General features: G+C 37.4%; 1 protein-coding gene across 2 annotated transcripts in view; it reads left to right on the top strand.

The window, feature by feature from the left end:
* ITPR2 (inositol 1,4,5-trisphosphate receptor type 2) overlaps positions 1-18,642 on the top strand; it is a 512,913-nt gene that overhangs the window by 117,193 nt on the left and 377,078 nt on the right. For both annotated transcript variants that reach the window (XM_054443160.2, XM_054443161.2), the window contains exons 7-9: positions 13-96; positions 400-546; positions 4,751-4,846. In XM_054443160.2, the coding sequence (XP_054299135.1) occupies positions 13-96; positions 400-546; positions 4,751-4,846 (327 nt within the window). The remainder of the gene's footprint in view (positions 1-12; positions 97-399; positions 547-4,750; positions 4,847-18,642) is intronic.

The following is an 18,642-nucleotide window of genomic DNA, read 5'->3' as shown; positions in this document are numbered from 1 at the left end:
CTTCATTAATAGGTGAATGCTGTTAATTGCAACACCAGCTGGAAAATCACTTTATTCATGAAATATAGTTCCTATCGAGAGGATGTATTAAAAGGAGTAAGTATGTGCTACATAGGACATTTGCTGGGAGAAATGAAGGTAGTCTTACTGAAATTCTAGATGCAAAACCTATGTATTCACTGGTGTTCATAATTTAGAATGTGACTACACATGTTAATACTTACTCTAAGTGTTTACTGAATTTCCCCCCCATTTTTAAATATTTAAATAAGCACTAAATAAATTTAAATAAGCATTAAAAGTCAAATAGCTAGCAGAAGGGCCCAGAGTATCAAAACCAGAAAGAGACACCTGCTTCTCACATCTGTTTGTTCAGATGTCTCTTGACCTTTTTTCTAGGGGGATGTTGTTAGATTGTTTCATGCAGAACAAGAGAAGTTTTTGACTTGTGATGAATATGAGAAAAAACAGCACATTTTCCTTCGTACGACCTTGCGCCAATCAGCTACTTCTGCTACTAGTTCTAAAGCACTCTGGGAAATAGAGGTATGTAAATGTTTTTTGGCACTTAATAAATATTTAGATCAAAAAGACAAGGTTCACTGGGCTGGTTGTTTTATTGTTATAGGCATCGTTTATGATAGAATCATAAAAAAGAAGAATTTTTGTGAACCAACTTGTGCCTATTCATTGCTGTGACCAATTTGAAAGGAAACTGTTTCCTAAGCCTGTCTTCTCTGTGGTAGCTCTCATTTTCTCTCTCTCCTTCTCTGTCAAGCACACACACACACACACACACACACATTTAAAAAAGGTACATTACGATCTTACTTTTAACAAATCAATTGTGAAATGTCAAGACTAGTTAGACTGAAGACCGTGTGCCTCAAATGGCACTAGAGTCAAGATGGAGTAGGATGCCTCACTTTGAGGAAGGTTGAGGCTAGAACTACTCAGTCCCTGAGGAGAACAGTGTTTATTTCTTCTGTAGATGCCATTTCTATTGGAATCAGGAGACCCATAGTTAAGAATCCATTCATGTTTTTAAAAGTATCATTTAAATGTGGAACATGGTAGAGTAATTAAGGAAATGTAATCTATGGATTTTTCCTTAAAGGATCTTTTTGTATGTGGAGGACATAAGATCTACAGAATTGCTTATGAACAAGAGATTTACTAAACATCTAAGCCACTAGCTGTGGTTCTCAACCATTTCAAATTCTTCACCTGCCCCCAATTTTAAAACATATATTTTGTGACACTCCCTTTAATATTCTAAAATGAAATTTATAGGTAATATTATTTATATACTAATAGGTAGAATTAGTATAATGCTCAAATTCTAACATAAAGAATAAATAAAAGGAAAATACTTTATAATAAAATAATATGTATTTCAAAATGAGAATGACTATCTAAAAGATAGAATATTTATGCCCATCTTGGATGGATATGTTTGGATTTGAGAGAAGTGGTTAAAGAAGAGGATCAGAAGACAGCCCATACAAGTACAGGAAAATGAAAAAGCAAAGGTAAATGTGGGCCCTTGAATGATAACGAGTGTTAGGAGACGTAATAACAGAACAAACTGAAAAACAGAGAGATAACCATAATCAAAGTAGGGATAATACTTGAGGCAAATTACCGACGAGATGCAGAAAATGAGGCAGTAAAATGCTCTGCAAATGAGCTGAGCCTTATTTATAAATATGACACTAAAAAAGAACTAAGTTTATGACATGGTTTAGAATCGAGATGAAATAGTACAAAAGAACTTATCTTCTATCTTGAAACTCCACAACATATTGAGGAATAATTTCAGTCGCTAGCATGCAGATGGACTTTGGAGACCACAACCATCAACAGGTGATGGAACTGAGAAGCTCTGGGGAAAACAGCTATGACTAAAGCTAATAACACACGAGGCTGCATGAAACCCCTGCCAGAAGTCTACCTCATTCATAAGAGTAAAACTGAAAAATAACAGGCAATCCTAAAATAAATACATAATTAAAGCATGCATTTTCACACCGTAAAGTTCTTACTATTTTGCTCTTTTTAAAAATTAAAAAATATAGAGGTAGCAATAAGATGAGATATTATTTAAAACTCTGTTAATGAAATACAGTGAGTTACCTGCATTTGATATGTCTCTGCTTATTTAATATTGGTTCTGAGTCTGTTAACCACAAAGGAGTTTTGAAAATTCTCTCATATTTTTGCTTTTAGTTTTATAGCTTTTGCTATAAACTGTACTACTGTACTACTATTGTACTACTGTACTACTGTACTACTGCAGTGAACCCTTTCCATCAAAATGCATAGTTGGAAATGCTGTACTACTGCAGTGAACCCTTTCCATCAAAATGCATAGTTGGAAATGCTGTACTACTGCAGTGAACCCTTTCCATCAAAATGCATAGTTGGAAATGCTGTGACACATTGAACAGAATAGGGAGCGAATAAATTGTTTAATAATTTTGAGATGACTTTACTTCATTTAAACATCCCTCACCATAATGAATTTCATGTAACTTGATGTAAAATGTTTTTATCTGCTGATGTACTAAAGTATTGCCAGTTTATATCGGTGGTAGGCTTATTTCTGTTTGAGATTTGAAGGATGCAGGCTTCAGGACATTTCTCTATCGTGTGCTGTCACACAGTTGGGCTTTAGTGAGGAAGCCTGAGGACTGTGCTTACCCAGCATGGGCATCAGGTGTTTCAAGCAAGAGGGAAATTACGTTCAACATGATTGGAAGGGCTGGGGAGGAAACGTGGAGTGGGGGACATGGGCTTATCTGAATGCAGGTAAGCAATGCAATGACTGCTTCTCCTCTGAGCCTGCAGGCCTCTGCTTACATGCTGAGGGGTCCTTACCCACGCACCTTGTAGGAGCGGGCACTAGTCGGCTGCTCCCACTGTTACTGCAGTCCAAAGAGGAGTCTCTCTTCTGCGGTCCTCTGCTTTCCATTGTAACGGGGGTCCTCTGCTTTCCATTGTAACGGGAATGTCCTCAGAGCCCCGCTGGGTGAGGCTTTCAACCCCTGTGATGCAGGGGAGCACTTAGCAGGGTGGGGCTGGTCCTGAGGGCCACACACAGTGTTGATCACATTCTGGAATTCCCTGTAAATTGCAGCATAGATAATATCTTGGTCACTGCATATTAAATGCCAGTAGCATCCCTCCAAAATCATTGTGATAAACAAAAACACCCTCCCTTCCAAATCTCTAGAATATCCCCGCTAGGGAGCCGTACTGCCCTTGCCAGACCCACTGATGTATAGGAGAGTAGTTCTTAGTCTGGGATCTTCAGATTATTTGTTAACCTTAGCAATTATATACAAACCACAAAGTGTGTGTGTGTGTGTGTGTGTGTGTGTATTTGAGATAAACATTAGATTTTATCAGATTCTCGCAGATATCTCTGCCTCCCTTAAGGGTTTAAGAGTTCAAACACTGACAAGATCACAGTGGCCAGTGTGATTAGCAAAGGATTTGTGGAAGAAATGTGATGTGAGAATTTGAAGGATAGGTGGGCTTTTGGCCACAGAGGGAGTGTTTTGTAAGACCTCAAGGACTTTAAAGTATTTTCATAATTATTATCTTATCTGAGTTATGAGAGTATGGGAAGACAGTTGCTGGAGTCTAGCAAAAGGCATTAGCAAGTGAAGTATGTTAACACACAGAATTTGTGGTTGCAGCAGGAGCCAAAGGGTGGTCAGTACTAGCAAAAAGAACGTAATGTGCTGAGGGAGAGTCATGAAAGTTATCCTAGCACTCTGATATGCCTTATGATATTTCATCTTCACAACAATCCTGTGAATCAACCCATTTTGTACACAAAGAAATAAAGCTCAAAGATGTTAAATTCCTTTCTGTGGTCATACTCCAGTAATTGGTGGACCTGAGACTCGCATGCCTGAGTTTGAGTGTAAAACCCGAGCTTTTCTGCTGCCCCATCCCGCCTGTCATAACCAGGTGTGTCAGAGCTTCTACTGCGTTCATTCCCAGCGAGCCTAGGGGCTCAGCATCTGGGCAAGGCCAATTCAAAGACAGGTATCAAAAGACATGCTGTCAATAAAAAGCATGCATGGAAAGGGCTAAGAATTAAGTAGTTTAGACCTTAGGCCTTGACATTTGTGATTCTCTCTTCCAGTCTGTGTGGCTGTCTTTCTCATCCTCCAGGTTTCAGCTCACATGACATCTCCAAGTGGCCCATACTCATGATGGTCATATCTAAAGTTGCCTTCCCTAGTTACTCAATCATGTACTTTCCCTGTGTTGTTTCTGGCACTTGTCAAATCTTACTTATTTCTTTGTTCGCTGGCTCTCTCTTTTCCATTAGAATGGAAGCTCTAGCTTTATCCACTGCTGTGTTTCTCTTCTCTTGAAGGTACTTGGCACATAGTGGGCTCTTAATGCAATCTGCCAAGTAAATGTTTGAAAAACAAAGGGAAGAAAATCTCAGTATTTCCACTTTGGTCTTGGAAACATGTCTTTCTGAGTAAAGCTGTGTTTGCAGATGTAAGGCACGAGTGTCATGCATGCACGAGTTAACAACTGTTATAACATGTCTCTTGCTCATTTATGGGGAATTTTGTTTTTCTGCCACATTATACTCTCATGGAAACATATATTAGGTTTGACAGATCAGCATTAACAGGAGGGCAGGCATGTAAACTGTTGGCATTTGCTTGTCAGGAACATAAATATTGTTTTGCCATTAGTATCGTTGCTCTCTTTGTAGGTGGTTCATCATGACCCATGCCGTGGGGGTGCAGGACAGTGGAACAGCTTGTTCAGATTTAAGCATCTTGCAACTGGAAACTATTTAGCTGCAGAGGTAAGACTAATGGATAAAGTGGTATTAAGTTTCTGACTCTGAATTAGTGAAAGAGGCAATCGGGTTCGCCACAAGACATTGTATTTGCAGGAACAGTCATTATACAAATTTGATTGTTGCTTCTAGTATTCTGGATTGGCATATAAATTATTTTTAAAATGTAAATGTTAGTCAAAATATTACAAATTAAGACAATAACGATAATAACAACAAAAACTCTGCAGTTGGTTTACTGGAAGGCCAACTGGAATGGGGCATCTGATTTGCATATGTGTGTGATGTGGCCTAAAATTTTCTATTTAGCTTCACCCTTTCAGAATGTCCGCATCATAGATATGATCAGTTCATTGCTCGTGTCATATAGCCTAGCTAGCTTTGGGTTCATCTGCAGTGGCCTCTTTCACTGTGGGTGGCTTTTATTGTTCAAATCATTGGGAAGGAAAATGTTTTCTTCCTAAAACTGTCAATAAAAATGGTAAAAACATACAAAAGCTCTTTTTTTATCCACTAAAAGTATGTTGACAGACAGATATGAAGGATATCAGAAGATATGAAGGATAGGTAGAAATAACATCATGGAAGTTTTACAAATGTTTTAATTAACGTTTGGTTATCTAATTTAAAAATAATTTTGAAGCTAGTCTTTTCCAGATGTATGAAAATTTCCATTGATGGAACTGTGCTGGGCACTTAGAAAGCATTTGATGACTATTTTGTGAATGGATAGAGGACGGGAAGAAGGAGATTTCAGGATTTGTGTGTGAGAGGCATTTGGAGACATATTGAGCAAATTAATCACACTACACTCCAATTTCTTCTTCTGGAAAATGGGGATAATCAAATATATTTCTAATTCTTTTAATTTATTAGAATTAAATGAGGCAAAGTGCTTGCAGAAGTTGTGGTTTATGGTAAGCACAGGGTAAGTGATGCTGGCATGACTAATTTTTGTTTTTGAGACAGAGTCTTGCCCTGTTGCCCAGGCTGGAGTGCCGTGATGCACTCAACCTGTGCCTCCCAGGTTCAAGCAATCCTCTTGCTTAAGCCTTCTGAGTAGCTGGGACTACAGGTTCACGCCACCATGCCTGGCTATGTTTTATATTTTTAGTAGAGAAGGGGTTTTGCCATGTTGGCCAGGCTGGTCTCAGACTCCTGGACTCAAGCGCCTGCCTCGGCCTCCCAAAATCCTGGGATTATAGGCATGAGCCACTGTGCCCAGCCTAATTTTATGTGATAAGCAGGGATTATTTGTACTTTTTAAAGTATCTAACACATTATTTAGTGCTCAACTAGATGAAATACAGCTTTGCAATTTACAGTCTGTTTATAGCATAAATGTTTTAAAGTAACCCTTTTGAAAAACAACTCATCGAAGCAAAAATCATTAGTAAGGTAGAGAATCTTGTCTAAAATAAAAATTACAAAAGCCTAACTAGATATCCTATAAAAGATAAGAAATTAGGATTAAAATTCTTTTATGTTAGTGGCTCTTTTCTCCAATTCACTTTTCAAGCAAATCTACTGATGTGCTGTAGAAAACTGACATGATGTACATGTGTACTACTAGTTTTCTTTGTTAATTTATATAATTAAAACATGTATCATTTGATGCATTCAAATGATTAGATTTTTAAGAATTAAATTGTTCATTAACCTTAGTGAGGATCCAGGACTTCAATATATACACAAATTAATTAAAAATGGAGAAGTAGAAAGCAAATCATAACTTGAAAAGATTTGAAAGACTCTCTTTCATCCTGTCTCTAGAGAATGCAGCTTTAAATGCCAGGTGCCGTCTCATCCATTAAAGAGTCTGGTGTATTTAGAAGACCTTTTCTTTGACCTTTAATACTTTAGATAACATCTTTTTTATGGGCTAGTGGGAGGAGGAAAATTATTAAGTACATATCTGAAAACTGAAACCTAGGAATTTATTTTCTACTGATTTTAACTAGTGTAACAGAATGGGTGCTCTGTGTAGTGTTCTAATATCAAAATAGCAATCATAGCCTCAAAATCCTGGCATCCATACATTGGTGTTTTGTATCTTCTATGTCAGTTGGGACAAAATCCTGGTGTGCTCATGTCTCAGGATGCTTGTCCTTACTGGTGTGAAAGTGTCTAGAGGTGTGGCCAAATCACAATGATTTCTAGTCCAGGAACAGCTGGTAACTAGCCTCTGACAGCAGTTGAGAAGCAATGATTACACTTTTATCATTTTGCTTTCTAAAAATGCCCAGGTCTTTATTTCTTTCTTAAACTTTTTAATTTTTATGGGCACATAGTATATGTATATACTTATGGGGCACATGTGATATCTTGATACAGACATACAATGTGTAATAATCACATAGGGTATTTGGGATATTGGTCACCTCAAGCATTTATCATTTCTTTGTATTAGGAACATTCCAATTCTACTCTTTTAGTTATTTTAAAATATACAATAAATTGTTGTTAACTGTGTAGTTACCCTATTGGGCTATCAAATTCTAGATCTTACTCCTTCTATCAAACTATATTTTTGTACCCATTAATCACCTCCACCTTTTCTCTCCTTCCCTGTCACCCTTCCTAGCCTCTGGTAACTATCCTTCTACTCCCTAGCTTCATAAGTTCAATTGTTTTAATTTTTAGCTCCCATATATGAGTGAGAACATGTGAAATTTGTCATTCTGTGCCTGGCTTATTTCACTTAACATAATGTCCTCCAGTTTTATCCATATTGTTGCAAATGACAGGATCTCATTCTTTTTTTATGGCTGAATAATATTCCACTGTGAACAGGTACTACATTTTCTTTATCCTTTCATCTGTTGTTGTATACTTAGGTTGATTCCAAATCTTGGCTATTGTGCGTAGTGCTGTAATAAACATGGGAATGCAGGTACCTCTTCCATATACTGATTTCCTTCCTTTTGGGTGTATACCTAGCAGTAGGATTGCCGGATCATATGGTAGCTCTATTTTTAGTTTTTTTGAGGAACCGCCATACTGTTCTCTGTAGTGGCTGCACTAATTTACATTCCTACCAACTATGTGAGGGTTCCCCTTTCTCCACATCTTCATCAGCATTTGTTATTGCCTTTCTTTTGGATAACAGTCATTTTAACTGGGGTGAGATGATATCTTATTGTAGTTTTGGTTGGCATTTCTCTGATGATTAATGATGTTAAGCATTTTTTTATATACTTGTTTGCCATTTGTATGTCTTCTTTTGAGAAATTTCTATTCAGATCTTTTACTCATTTTTAAATCAGATTATTAGTTTTTTTTTTGTCTATTGAGTTGTTTTAGCTCCTTATATATTCTGGTTATTAATTTCTTGTCAAAAAATGCCCAGGTTGGCCAGGCGCGGTGGCTCACATCTGTATTCCCAGCACTTTAGGAGGCTGAGGCGGGTGGATCACCTGAGGTCAGGAGTTCAAGACTAGCCTGGCCAACATGGTGAAACCCTGTCTCTACAAAAATACAAAAATTAGCCAGGCGTGATGGCAGGTGCCTGTAATCCCAGCTACTTGGGAGGCCGAGGTGGGAGAATTGCTTGAACCTGGGAGGTGGAGGTTGCAGTGAGCCAAGGTCGTGCTGTTGCACTTCAGCCTGGGCGAAAGAACAAGACTCTGTCTCAAAAAATAAAATAAAATAAAATAGCCCAGGCTTTTAATTTCAAAGCATTAGTCATGTCGTTCAAGTAGGATGGGGGTTCTCTATATTTTGAGTGACAACCTCCTAGAATTATTTTTTTTATTACACTGTACCCTTATTCTTAGGTGATAAAGGCTCCATGGCACAGATTTATTTTACTTGTTCAGTTTTCTCTTTAATATCTAGATATTATTTTAAAAAGGACACATATTGGGATGTGGGGAATGCAAGAATTGGGAATGATTATTTTTGGAATTCATAAAATTGCAAACATAGTCTTTAAGATTTCATGCAACCTTCAATATATGTTTCTTCAGTGCTTGGTAAATGCGCAGCATGGTGGAATGCTGCAGGTATGGCAAAGGAAGCTGAGGACTCAGTCTTTGCCTTCAAAGAATGGAGCTTCTAGTTCAGAAGATAGCGCGGCACAATCAGGGAGGGCTAATTATATGTGCAGGTAGAATTGGGTCATATTCCAATGAGAGAATCTGGAGTGAGGTTAGTTGGAGATTCTTGCTTGGGGCAAACTGGTTCTCAAAGAAAATAATAGACATGGACTGTTAGAGAAATAAAAGGACAGTCCTGTGTAAGTTGCTAAGGAGGCACATCAGAGATATGGAATGTCCAAATCATACATAGACAATATTAAAACTGAGGCCCAGCCCAGTTTTGTGTTGTGAAAGGAATGACTGACAGGTCTCCTTGCTTTAAGATTTTGAATGAAGGGTTTGACTTTTACCTAGTTTGTAATAGGAATGAAGTTTGAGGAAGTTTATCTTGGTAGCTACCTTGAGGCTGGGACTGATCAGCTACTAGCAGGCCTTTGGTAGAGATCAGTGATGTCATTAAAAAAATCCCAGCACAGTGTGATAAATTTATGATAGCAATATGAATAGTGGCGTGCTTATGAATAGTGGCCCACACTTTTCTCAGGGGGTCTCAGGGATGTGCAAGAAATGGTCAGGAGGTCAGAGGCGTTGCTGCTTGATGAATGAGTAAGGCACATGGGGAAGAGGGAGAAAGGGCGTTCAGACAGCGAGGGCAGCTTGTACACAAGAAAGGAGGTGTGTGGTGCCATACAAACTAGTTTCATATGTAGGACTTGTGAGTTTGGAAGTAATGCTAGAAGGTGAGAGGGAAGCGATGGGGCCAGAAATGTAGTGCAGCTGATCAGTTCAGGCCATATATGTTAAGGAGAATGGGTTTAACTTTAAAGTACAGAGGAGTATAATAAATAAATTTGTGATTAAAGAAGACCACTCCAGAGTTGTACTATCTAATATAATAGTTTCTTGCCACATGTTGGCTATTAAATTAAAATTAATATTATCAAAATTAAATAAAATCTAGAGGCAGTGAGGCCAGATAAGAGTCTGAATGATCTGCTGCTTTCTACATTTTCTTTCTTTGCCATCTGGTGGAAGTTTTGCCTATCTACAAACAAATAAGGTAGTTGTCTTTAAAAGGGCTATATTACAATCTTTAACAAAGAAAATTATTTTGCATTACTTGACCTATATTGCTTTGGAAAGGTCATCAACAGTTTTTGCTTTAGTAATTTTGAGCACTTGAACCAAGGGAGAGGCTTTGGTAAAGGTGAGGAAAGGAAGGGTTGAAGGCATTCTTGGGAGACAGAACTGATGCAGTGGTAAGCTGTCAGGTGTTAGGGGTTAAGGAATAGGATTCTGGCTTTGGAGAACTAGTGATATCATTCACCAAATTAGGGAAAATGAGAAGAGGTGCCAAACTGATGAGGGAAATAATCCATTCAAATTTGATTATGCTTATAAAATGTCTGGGTGAAGTTGTCCACTAGGGAAGATTTCAAAACGTCTGGAAGTTTGGGGATTGACCAGTGTTAGATTTGGGTTTTCAGAGTGCAGGTAAGATCATTAGGGAGTAGAAAGAGAGTGGGAGGGTGTTTGAAGGTAAAATCATAAGGAAATTATCTTTGAAGGATGAGGGAGAGACTGGGAACCCCAGAAGCCAGAAGCACCTGGAAAATCAAATGGGCTGAATTACAAGTGCCAAGCGAGGGAGGGGAAAACTTCACAAAGGAGGGAGTGCTACTAAACAGGCCAGAAACAAATCTGTTTACATCAGCTGGCAAGAATGCAATCATTTGTTACTTTATGGGGAACATTTTTAGTGGAAACCAGAATGCAGGAGTGGAGGAATGACCAGGAAGCCAGGAAGCAGAAGTGGGTGCAGACTGAGTTTTCATAGCACAGCTGTGAAAAGGGGAAGCAGAGTAGTAGGCCAGGGAAAAATAAGAGTCCTATTAGATGATTTTTATAAAATGTATTTTTAAAAATGAGGTGGTTGAGGATGCTGCTGTTTTTGCATTAAAGGGAAGTACCTAGCAGTGCGGTTAGATATTGCAGAGTATTAACCTTTTTTCTCATGACCTTTCCAACTTTAACGGACATATTTATAACTTAAAATATTACTTTCATGTGCTGTAGGCATTCCTGGTAAATTGGATTATGTAATTCTTGAATTGCCTTTGAGTTTATGGTGTTTATATTGGCCAGTGTGACAGAGCCTAGCATAGTGGGAAAAAAATCCCATGCACACTGTTTACAATCTGTCTGACTTTAAGCAAATATTTAACCCCTCTGGACCTGAGTTCCTTTGTGTGTAAAAAAGTTAAGAATGTATATTATATAGTATTATTCTGGAAGTAAGAAGATAGGGGATGTACAGCACCTTGTACATGAGAGGTATGCAATAAATATGAAGTCTGTTTGCTTTCTTGGAGAGGAAGCAGAGAGAAAATGCAGAGTAGCGTATTATTATTATTATCATTATTAATAACTAGCATGTCTTAGATAAGTTAAGGAGGGTAAGTATATAGGGTCAAAGTTTAGTTATTTAATATGTTTATCTGGAAAAGATTACTACAATGCTTTGACATAGGAAACACTCTGCCTCATGGAGCCATTGAAAATCCTTCCAATAACATCTCATGATCTGTTTTACAGTTCCTATGTCAGGTATAACACACAGCCAGCCAGTCACTTCCATGATTTAGAAATAGACACTTTGGGTGACACTACTCTTAATCAACTGGGCAAAGTATGCTGAGTGCTTATCTTGGAGAACAGCTGAAAAGACTATCCATGACTTGGATTATTAGAATATTTTAACATATATTGCTTTTATTTCTCTAAGTTCTTTAGATAAATTTTTCTAAAGCAGAAATGAAGTTTCTTTTGAATAACTTGAAGTAATTTTTTTATGGTCTATACATATGAGTTTAACTCACGCTATTGTGTAACAACTTAAATTGTGGTCTTTTAAATAATATAGCGCAGTTAGAATCCATTGAGCATTTTAGAATTTTAAAAGCCTTTGATTCTGGATAATGCCACAGTTATTCTCCATAAACCTGTTGAGATGTTTCAGAAATCCCCCACTTAGAGAGGAAATGTTTATAGCATTTCTTTGGGCTTATCACAGTTCACAGTTAGCTATGCATTTGTTTGTTACCTGTTGTGTGTATTGTGTATATCTATTCAATGGCTATTTTGTTCCCTGCAATGAAAGGCCTGTGTCTGTTTTGCTCATTGCTGGACACCTTGTGCCTAGAAGAGTGCCTGACACTTAATTTGCCTTCAGTAACTGTTGGATGATTGAATGAATGAATCATAGGGACTATGACTGTTGTTATAAATCCAATAATTTTACCTTACAGAAAAAGAAATCCAGGCTCACAGAGGTGATTTATTTTGTTAAAATCAAAAAACCGATACAATGAAAGTATTAGGAATGAATGCTCTCAACTGAGGGTAATGATGGCAATGTCTGGAGACATTTTTATTTTCACAGTTGGGGAATGGGAGCTGCTATTTATTGTCACAGTTAGGGAATGGGATGTAGCTAAACATCCTACTATACACAGGACAGCCCCTCACAACAAAGGATTATCGGGTTCAAGATACCAGTAATGCTAAAGGTTGAGAAACTCTGATCTGTATTATACTGAAAGTATACATTTATTGAATGCCTACTAGGTAGAAGTACTACTTTGACATTGTGAAGAAAACAGAGATGATTAACACATGGTCCTTGTCCTCTAAGAATTTGCAATTTAGATTAACTCAATCTCTGGGACATTGAGATCTCTTTTGCCATTGTTTCTACTATACATGCACATCTGAGATAAATGGTTCTATGTAATGTCTAATTGTTAACATCTGTAGGTGACCATGCTAAGTCTCACAGTAAGTTTAAAGGACTGCAGCCTTAAATCTAAGCACAAATTAGATAAAAAGATCTAAAATTTACTTATAGATACAGTGCCCAAGTATGATACTCTGTTTTAACCAGCACTTAACTGGATGGTTTAGTTATTCAGAAAAATGTAATAAGCCTAATTATTTATGTGGAAGTGAAGGGGGCACTATCCAAAGGAAATCAGACCATTTGATATGCTGGAAATTCCATAGTTGAATTATATAGAGAAAACACATATGTTGCAAGCTATTTAAGAATAGCATCTTTTTTTTTTGGTGAATTGCGGAAAACACCTAGGAACTAGGATAATGATACAAGACTTAACACGGTTTAAGTTTTATTCTGTAAGATAATAAAGTGAACCAAGGGTTAGAAATGGTCCCTTATTTAATGTAAAGATATCCAACAGGATAGTTTAGGGATTTGGATTAATTTTAAAGAAATACTCAGTGCTAGACTGTAATCCCAGCACTTTGGGAGGCCAAGGTGGGCAGATCACTTGAGGTCAGGAGTTCAAGACCAGCCTGGCCAATATGGTGAAATCCCCTTCTCTACTAAAAGTACAAAAATTAACCGGGCATGGTGGCACACGCCTGTAGCCCCAGCTACTCAGGAGGCTGAGGCAGGAGAATCGCTTGAACCCAGGAGGTGGAGGTTGCAGTGAGCCGAGATCGCACCACTGCACTACAGCCTGGGCGACAGAGTGAGAGTCCATCTCAAAATAAAAGGAAAAAAAAAAAAAAAAGAAAAACACCAAAAAAACCCCCCAAAAACCAAACCAAACCAAAAACCTCAGTGCTAGAAACCTGTGGATAAAATGTGGAACGAAGTATCTAATTATGAACAAGATAAAGATTTTTGATTTCATGAAGTAATACAGAGCATATTATTAGACCCTTTCTCTTGCAATGTCAGCTTCTGTGTAGTTAGGTGGCATGAGGGGAAGGTAAATATACACATATTTTTGACACAGCTGTCCACACACTCATCGACACTTTGTCATAGATATTTTACTTGTATTATTATTGTAGTGGTTCAGGTAAGTTCACAACTATGTCTGTGAGGGAGAAAGTAATTTTACCATATTTTGCATAGGAAAATATGGGGACCTCAGTAAATGGTTCTTCCACAGTTGTGGGAAGAATTATAAATCAACCTTCACAATTTCTGATCTGATGCTTTCTACATTTTCTTTCTTTGGATCTTACTAAAGCAAAAACTTTTGATGATCTTTCCAAAGCAATATAGATCAAGTACTTCATAATAATGTCATTATTCAAGATTGGAATAAAAGCCCTTTTAAAGATCACTAGCTTATTTGTTTGTAGATAGGCAAAAGTTCCACCAGATGGCAGTAAACACTTATTTCCTGACTATTCAATAGCCTGTGGATTTAATTCATTAGCTAAAACTCAGTACTCCAGAAACTCTATAATAGCATAGGATTTTATGACTATTGGGGCTGCAGTTTTAAATGTCTCTATGTTTAGTTCTCTCTCAAATGTATCAGCCATAGTATGTGAAAAGGGCCTGGTTTGTATGCATGTATATGTATACATAAATACAGTAGACGAACATACAGACCAGACCCTATACATACGAATAAAATGTTACGTATCAAAATATAGAAATTGTACCTGACACACATATACACCCAATAAAGGTTATTTTCTCTCCTTTCTTTTCTAGGCTTATGAATCAGAATAATAGATTTGTCCTGAAATGCAAGTCATTGGAAAGAGGAACATATAAATATAATTATTTAAAAATACACACATGATAAGTTTATGATTTAAGTGTTATATATAATAAAAGTTGATCAAAACACATTTCATTCTAAAAAAAAAAAGTAAAGCTTCTCTTTTAAGAAAATAAATAGGTATTATGGACTTAAAAACTTCCGGTCTGCTTCTTGCTATTGTATTAGATGGAGGGGTGCAATTGTTTTTTAATTGATTGTGGTACAATCATGACTGTCACTGCCTAGGTATTTATGATGTTTCTCTCTCTCTATCATTTTGCACCACACCTGACTTCTTTATATTCTTCTTTGGTCATTTAATTGAAGACTGTCTTCAAAGATTAGTAATGGGTCTCTATATTCCCTCTCTGTTACTCACTGCCATGGCTGCAGTGGACCCTGCCTTTGATCTTGGATATGCCATTGCCATACAAATCAATACATTTATCTAAAATTTAATTTTTTCCTTGCAAAATAGTGATTTTTCTTAGTTCATAGTTAAAGACGTAAGAGTCATGATAAACAGTTTTCTCTCTCAGTTTACACTTTCAGATTCTACTGATTCTGTCTCTGCAAAATCTTTCACATCCACTTTGTCCTTTTTATTCTGGCATTATTATCTTCATTTGGGTCCACCCACCTCTTCCTTGGACCACTGCCCTTAGTTACTTCCCCTTTTTCATCCTCTGTCCCCTTGCATCATCTGAATATGGATGCAAACTCTCTAGCCTGTGGTTTAAAGGCCTGGATGGTCTGGGCTGACCCTCCTTGCCAGCTTGCATCACACCACTCTGCTTTATGGAGGCAGGAGGGAAGCAGCGTGCTACAGGAACTGAAAGATGTGGCTTTGGAGCCCTCAGACCTGTGCTTGCCCACCCTGCCACTCCCCAGCGGTGTGACTTTGCATAAAGCACTTCAGTTGATGTGCTCAAGTGCCTTGTCTGTAAACTGTGTTAAGAATCTTGTCTTATAGTATAATTGTAAGGTTAAATGAATTAACCTTTAAAAGCATATAAAAAAGTGCCTCGTAAGTGACACTGATGGGTCTTCTCTAAAGAAGTCTCGTTTTTCTCACCTGTATGGCAGTGGCCCCTCCAGCCTTGCTGCCTTTTTCGCTCCCTGGTTCCCTCTCTGCCAGTTAAAATTTTACCCATCCTTCAAGTCTTGTCTCAAGTGCTACCTTCTCCATGAATAATTTGTGAATAAATTTGCCCACCACAGATCCCTCCTTCCTCTGACCTATATTATTTATAAATTATTCATTCCTGTCTTATGTCCCTTGTCACATTTTATTTTGTATTTCAGCTGACTGTATTTATGTCTTATTTTCCCTCCTAGGTTGTAATGTCTTATGGTCAGGGACCATATTCTCTTTGTCTTTGCTAAAATACCAGATGCCTCAACGCTTTGCCCATTATAGATGCTCTATTAATATTTATTGAATAAATGATTGAACGGCATATTAGGTCTCCAATGCCAGATTTATAATTTTTTTTTTAACGTAAAGACTTTAAGTCCTAAAAGACCTCCATATGACCATGTCTTTTTCCTCCTTCTTTAAAAAATAATTTTTTTCTATTCAGTTTTAGTCTCTTACTTTAAGAATTACTGCTATTATCCTATTTAGAGATGGGAAACAGCAGTATAATTTAAAGCATATATTTATTTGGCCTTTAATAGTTAATGTTGGTAAATTTATATGGCCCTGGATTTATTTGGGTGGCTTTTTCTCCTTCTTTCCCTTCTCTTCTTCCTTTTCTTCCTCATCATTATTGTTATTATTATACTTTATTGAGTTTACTGAGGTAATCTCTCTATGTTAATTATTTAAAAAATCATATTGCAGCCTGAGAGACACAGATGAGGCAAAATCTAACTGATTGGCACCATCTGTAGTTTTGCTGCCAAAGATATGAATATGTAAAATTTATTGACATAGAGTCATGGTTTAGTCATAGTCTTTTTCTCATTTTGCAGATGAGGACACTGAGTTCCATGGGCATTAGGCCACCTTTCCTAAAGACGCTGGTGTTTCCTTATAGAGCAGAGACTGGAATCCACTTCCCCAGACAGCCAGTCAGGGACGGGTAATCCTAAGCGGGGGAAATATGTAAAGACTGATTTTAGAAGGTAACATTGTCTTTAGGGTAGAATATATGATCTAAGTTTCAGAGGGCATAAATTATTTTATTTTGTGTTTGACTTAGGTACATTAATTCGTGTTTTTGTGCATATTTTAGTGAGGGATATGTCATGGTTTCCAGCATTGAATTTAAAGTATCTGTAATAACCATTCTAATGTGTATTGAGTGAAAACTTGGGCCATAAGGTACATCCTTGGTCGAACATGTTGCATATCACTTGGATATAATTTAGCTAAAATTTTAATATGGATTTTTTTTTAATTTAAAAGAAAAGTTGAAATTTTTCAAGCAGAAAACAAATAATTTTTTTAAAAAGCTATGGCGAAACTCGACTAAAATAGGTGAATAAATTTCTTCTGGACACCGTGCTAGAATTTTCTTTACTAACAAGTGAAAATGTGTTTCTTTAATCAGAAGAAAGGAGGCCAGTTAACTCACTCTTTGCCCTCTACCTTTCACTCTTGGATTCTAAAAGCAGGATTAAATCCCGTTTTGGAACTAATTCTGTTACTCATAATTCAAAGGAACTTAAGGAATCTGAGGGAAAGTCTGGGTCTCTGTAGACAAAGGCCAGCCTCAAGTCCCCTCAATGGCTGTCCCAGCATTAACAGGTGACCTGTATCTTCTTACCCTCTTTGTGTGTCAGTTCTGAAAACTGAAAGACTGCTGTCATGAAACTCTTGGGCTGGGTACTGCTTTCCATCCATACTTTCTTCCCTCACACTCCTACTCATTTTCTGATTTGTTTCACCATAGTGTAGTTTTGTTTGTTCGTTTATTTCATTTAAATGGAATCATGCAGTACATTGTTTTTTGTGTGTGCCTTCATCCACTTAATGTTTTTGATATTCATTCTTGGTTGTCGCTTGCATGAGAAGCTCGTCATGTTCATTGCCGAGTAGTACTCCATTGTTTGAATATACCACATTTAGTTTATCATTCTTCTCTTACATGACATGCTTTTAAAATCTTAGCCTAATTTCTGGCTCTGTTTTATATCCCTACCACTGTTTTCTCTGCCTTTTCCCCTTATCATCTTCAAATGAATGTGTCAATCTTTTGTGGTTGATTTCAATGGATAGAGTAACCTCTGCATACACAATTCTTTCTTCAGCTGAGGAAAATTTTATCTTCTATTATCTTTGATTATTGCTTGTGTTCCACTTATTCTGTCTTCCATTTGAGAGCTCTGGTCCCTCATTAGTTGGTTGTCTTTTCTCTGGTTATCTGTGACCATTTTCTTTTTCCTAATTATCATTTCTGGATACCTTCCTTCTGTATGGAGGGGTAGCTGCTAAGCTGCTCATCCTCTGCATTGCTGACTTTCTGTAACTATGCTTTCTATTAGTGCTAATGTGGACTTTAATTTTGTATTTATGTTTTCATGTATATTGAAATCTTCCTTAACTTCTCTTATATTGTATTATTTATATTATTATTTTATTATTTATATGTTATTATAATTATTTCGAGACAGAGTCTCACTTCGTCATCCAGGCTGGAGTGCAGTGCCGCAATCTCAGCTCACTGCAACCTCTGCCTCCTGGGTTCAAGCAATTCTCATGCCTCAGCCTCCCAAGTAGCTGGAATTACAGGTGCACGCCACCATGCCCAGCTAATTTTTGTATTTTTAGTAGAGACGGGGTTTTACCATGTTGGCCAGGATGATCTGGAACTCCTGATCTTAGGTGATCCACCCACCTTGGCCTCCCAAAGTGCTGGGATTAAAGGCATGAGCCACGACACCTGGCCACATATTGTTTCTATACTATCATTTTAGCTCTTTATGTTATTTCGTTGCCTTTATGTAGAGGTCATGTTTACTTGTACTTTCCTGAGAATGCCAAACCATTTCCTGAAAATTCATTTTGCATCATATCATAGGAAATGTTGAGAAAGACTCTGAGAAGGAATCTCCCTTGTTCTAACTTAGCGTTCCGTCAGTCCTATTTTGTTTTTTCCTTCCTTTCTTCTTTCCTTGTTATCCTCAGATGAGTGAGCTCTGCGCAGAACCAGAGGGTAGAGTG

Source organism: Pongo pygmaeus, chromosome 10 (genome assembly GCF_028885625.2).
Source record: "Pongo pygmaeus isolate AG05252 chromosome 10, NHGRI_mPonPyg2-v2.0_pri, whole genome shotgun sequence".
NCBI lineage: Eukaryota > Metazoa > Chordata > Mammalia > Primates > Hominidae > Pongo > Pongo pygmaeus.
This window is presented reverse-complemented; position numbering and strand designations above follow the sequence as displayed.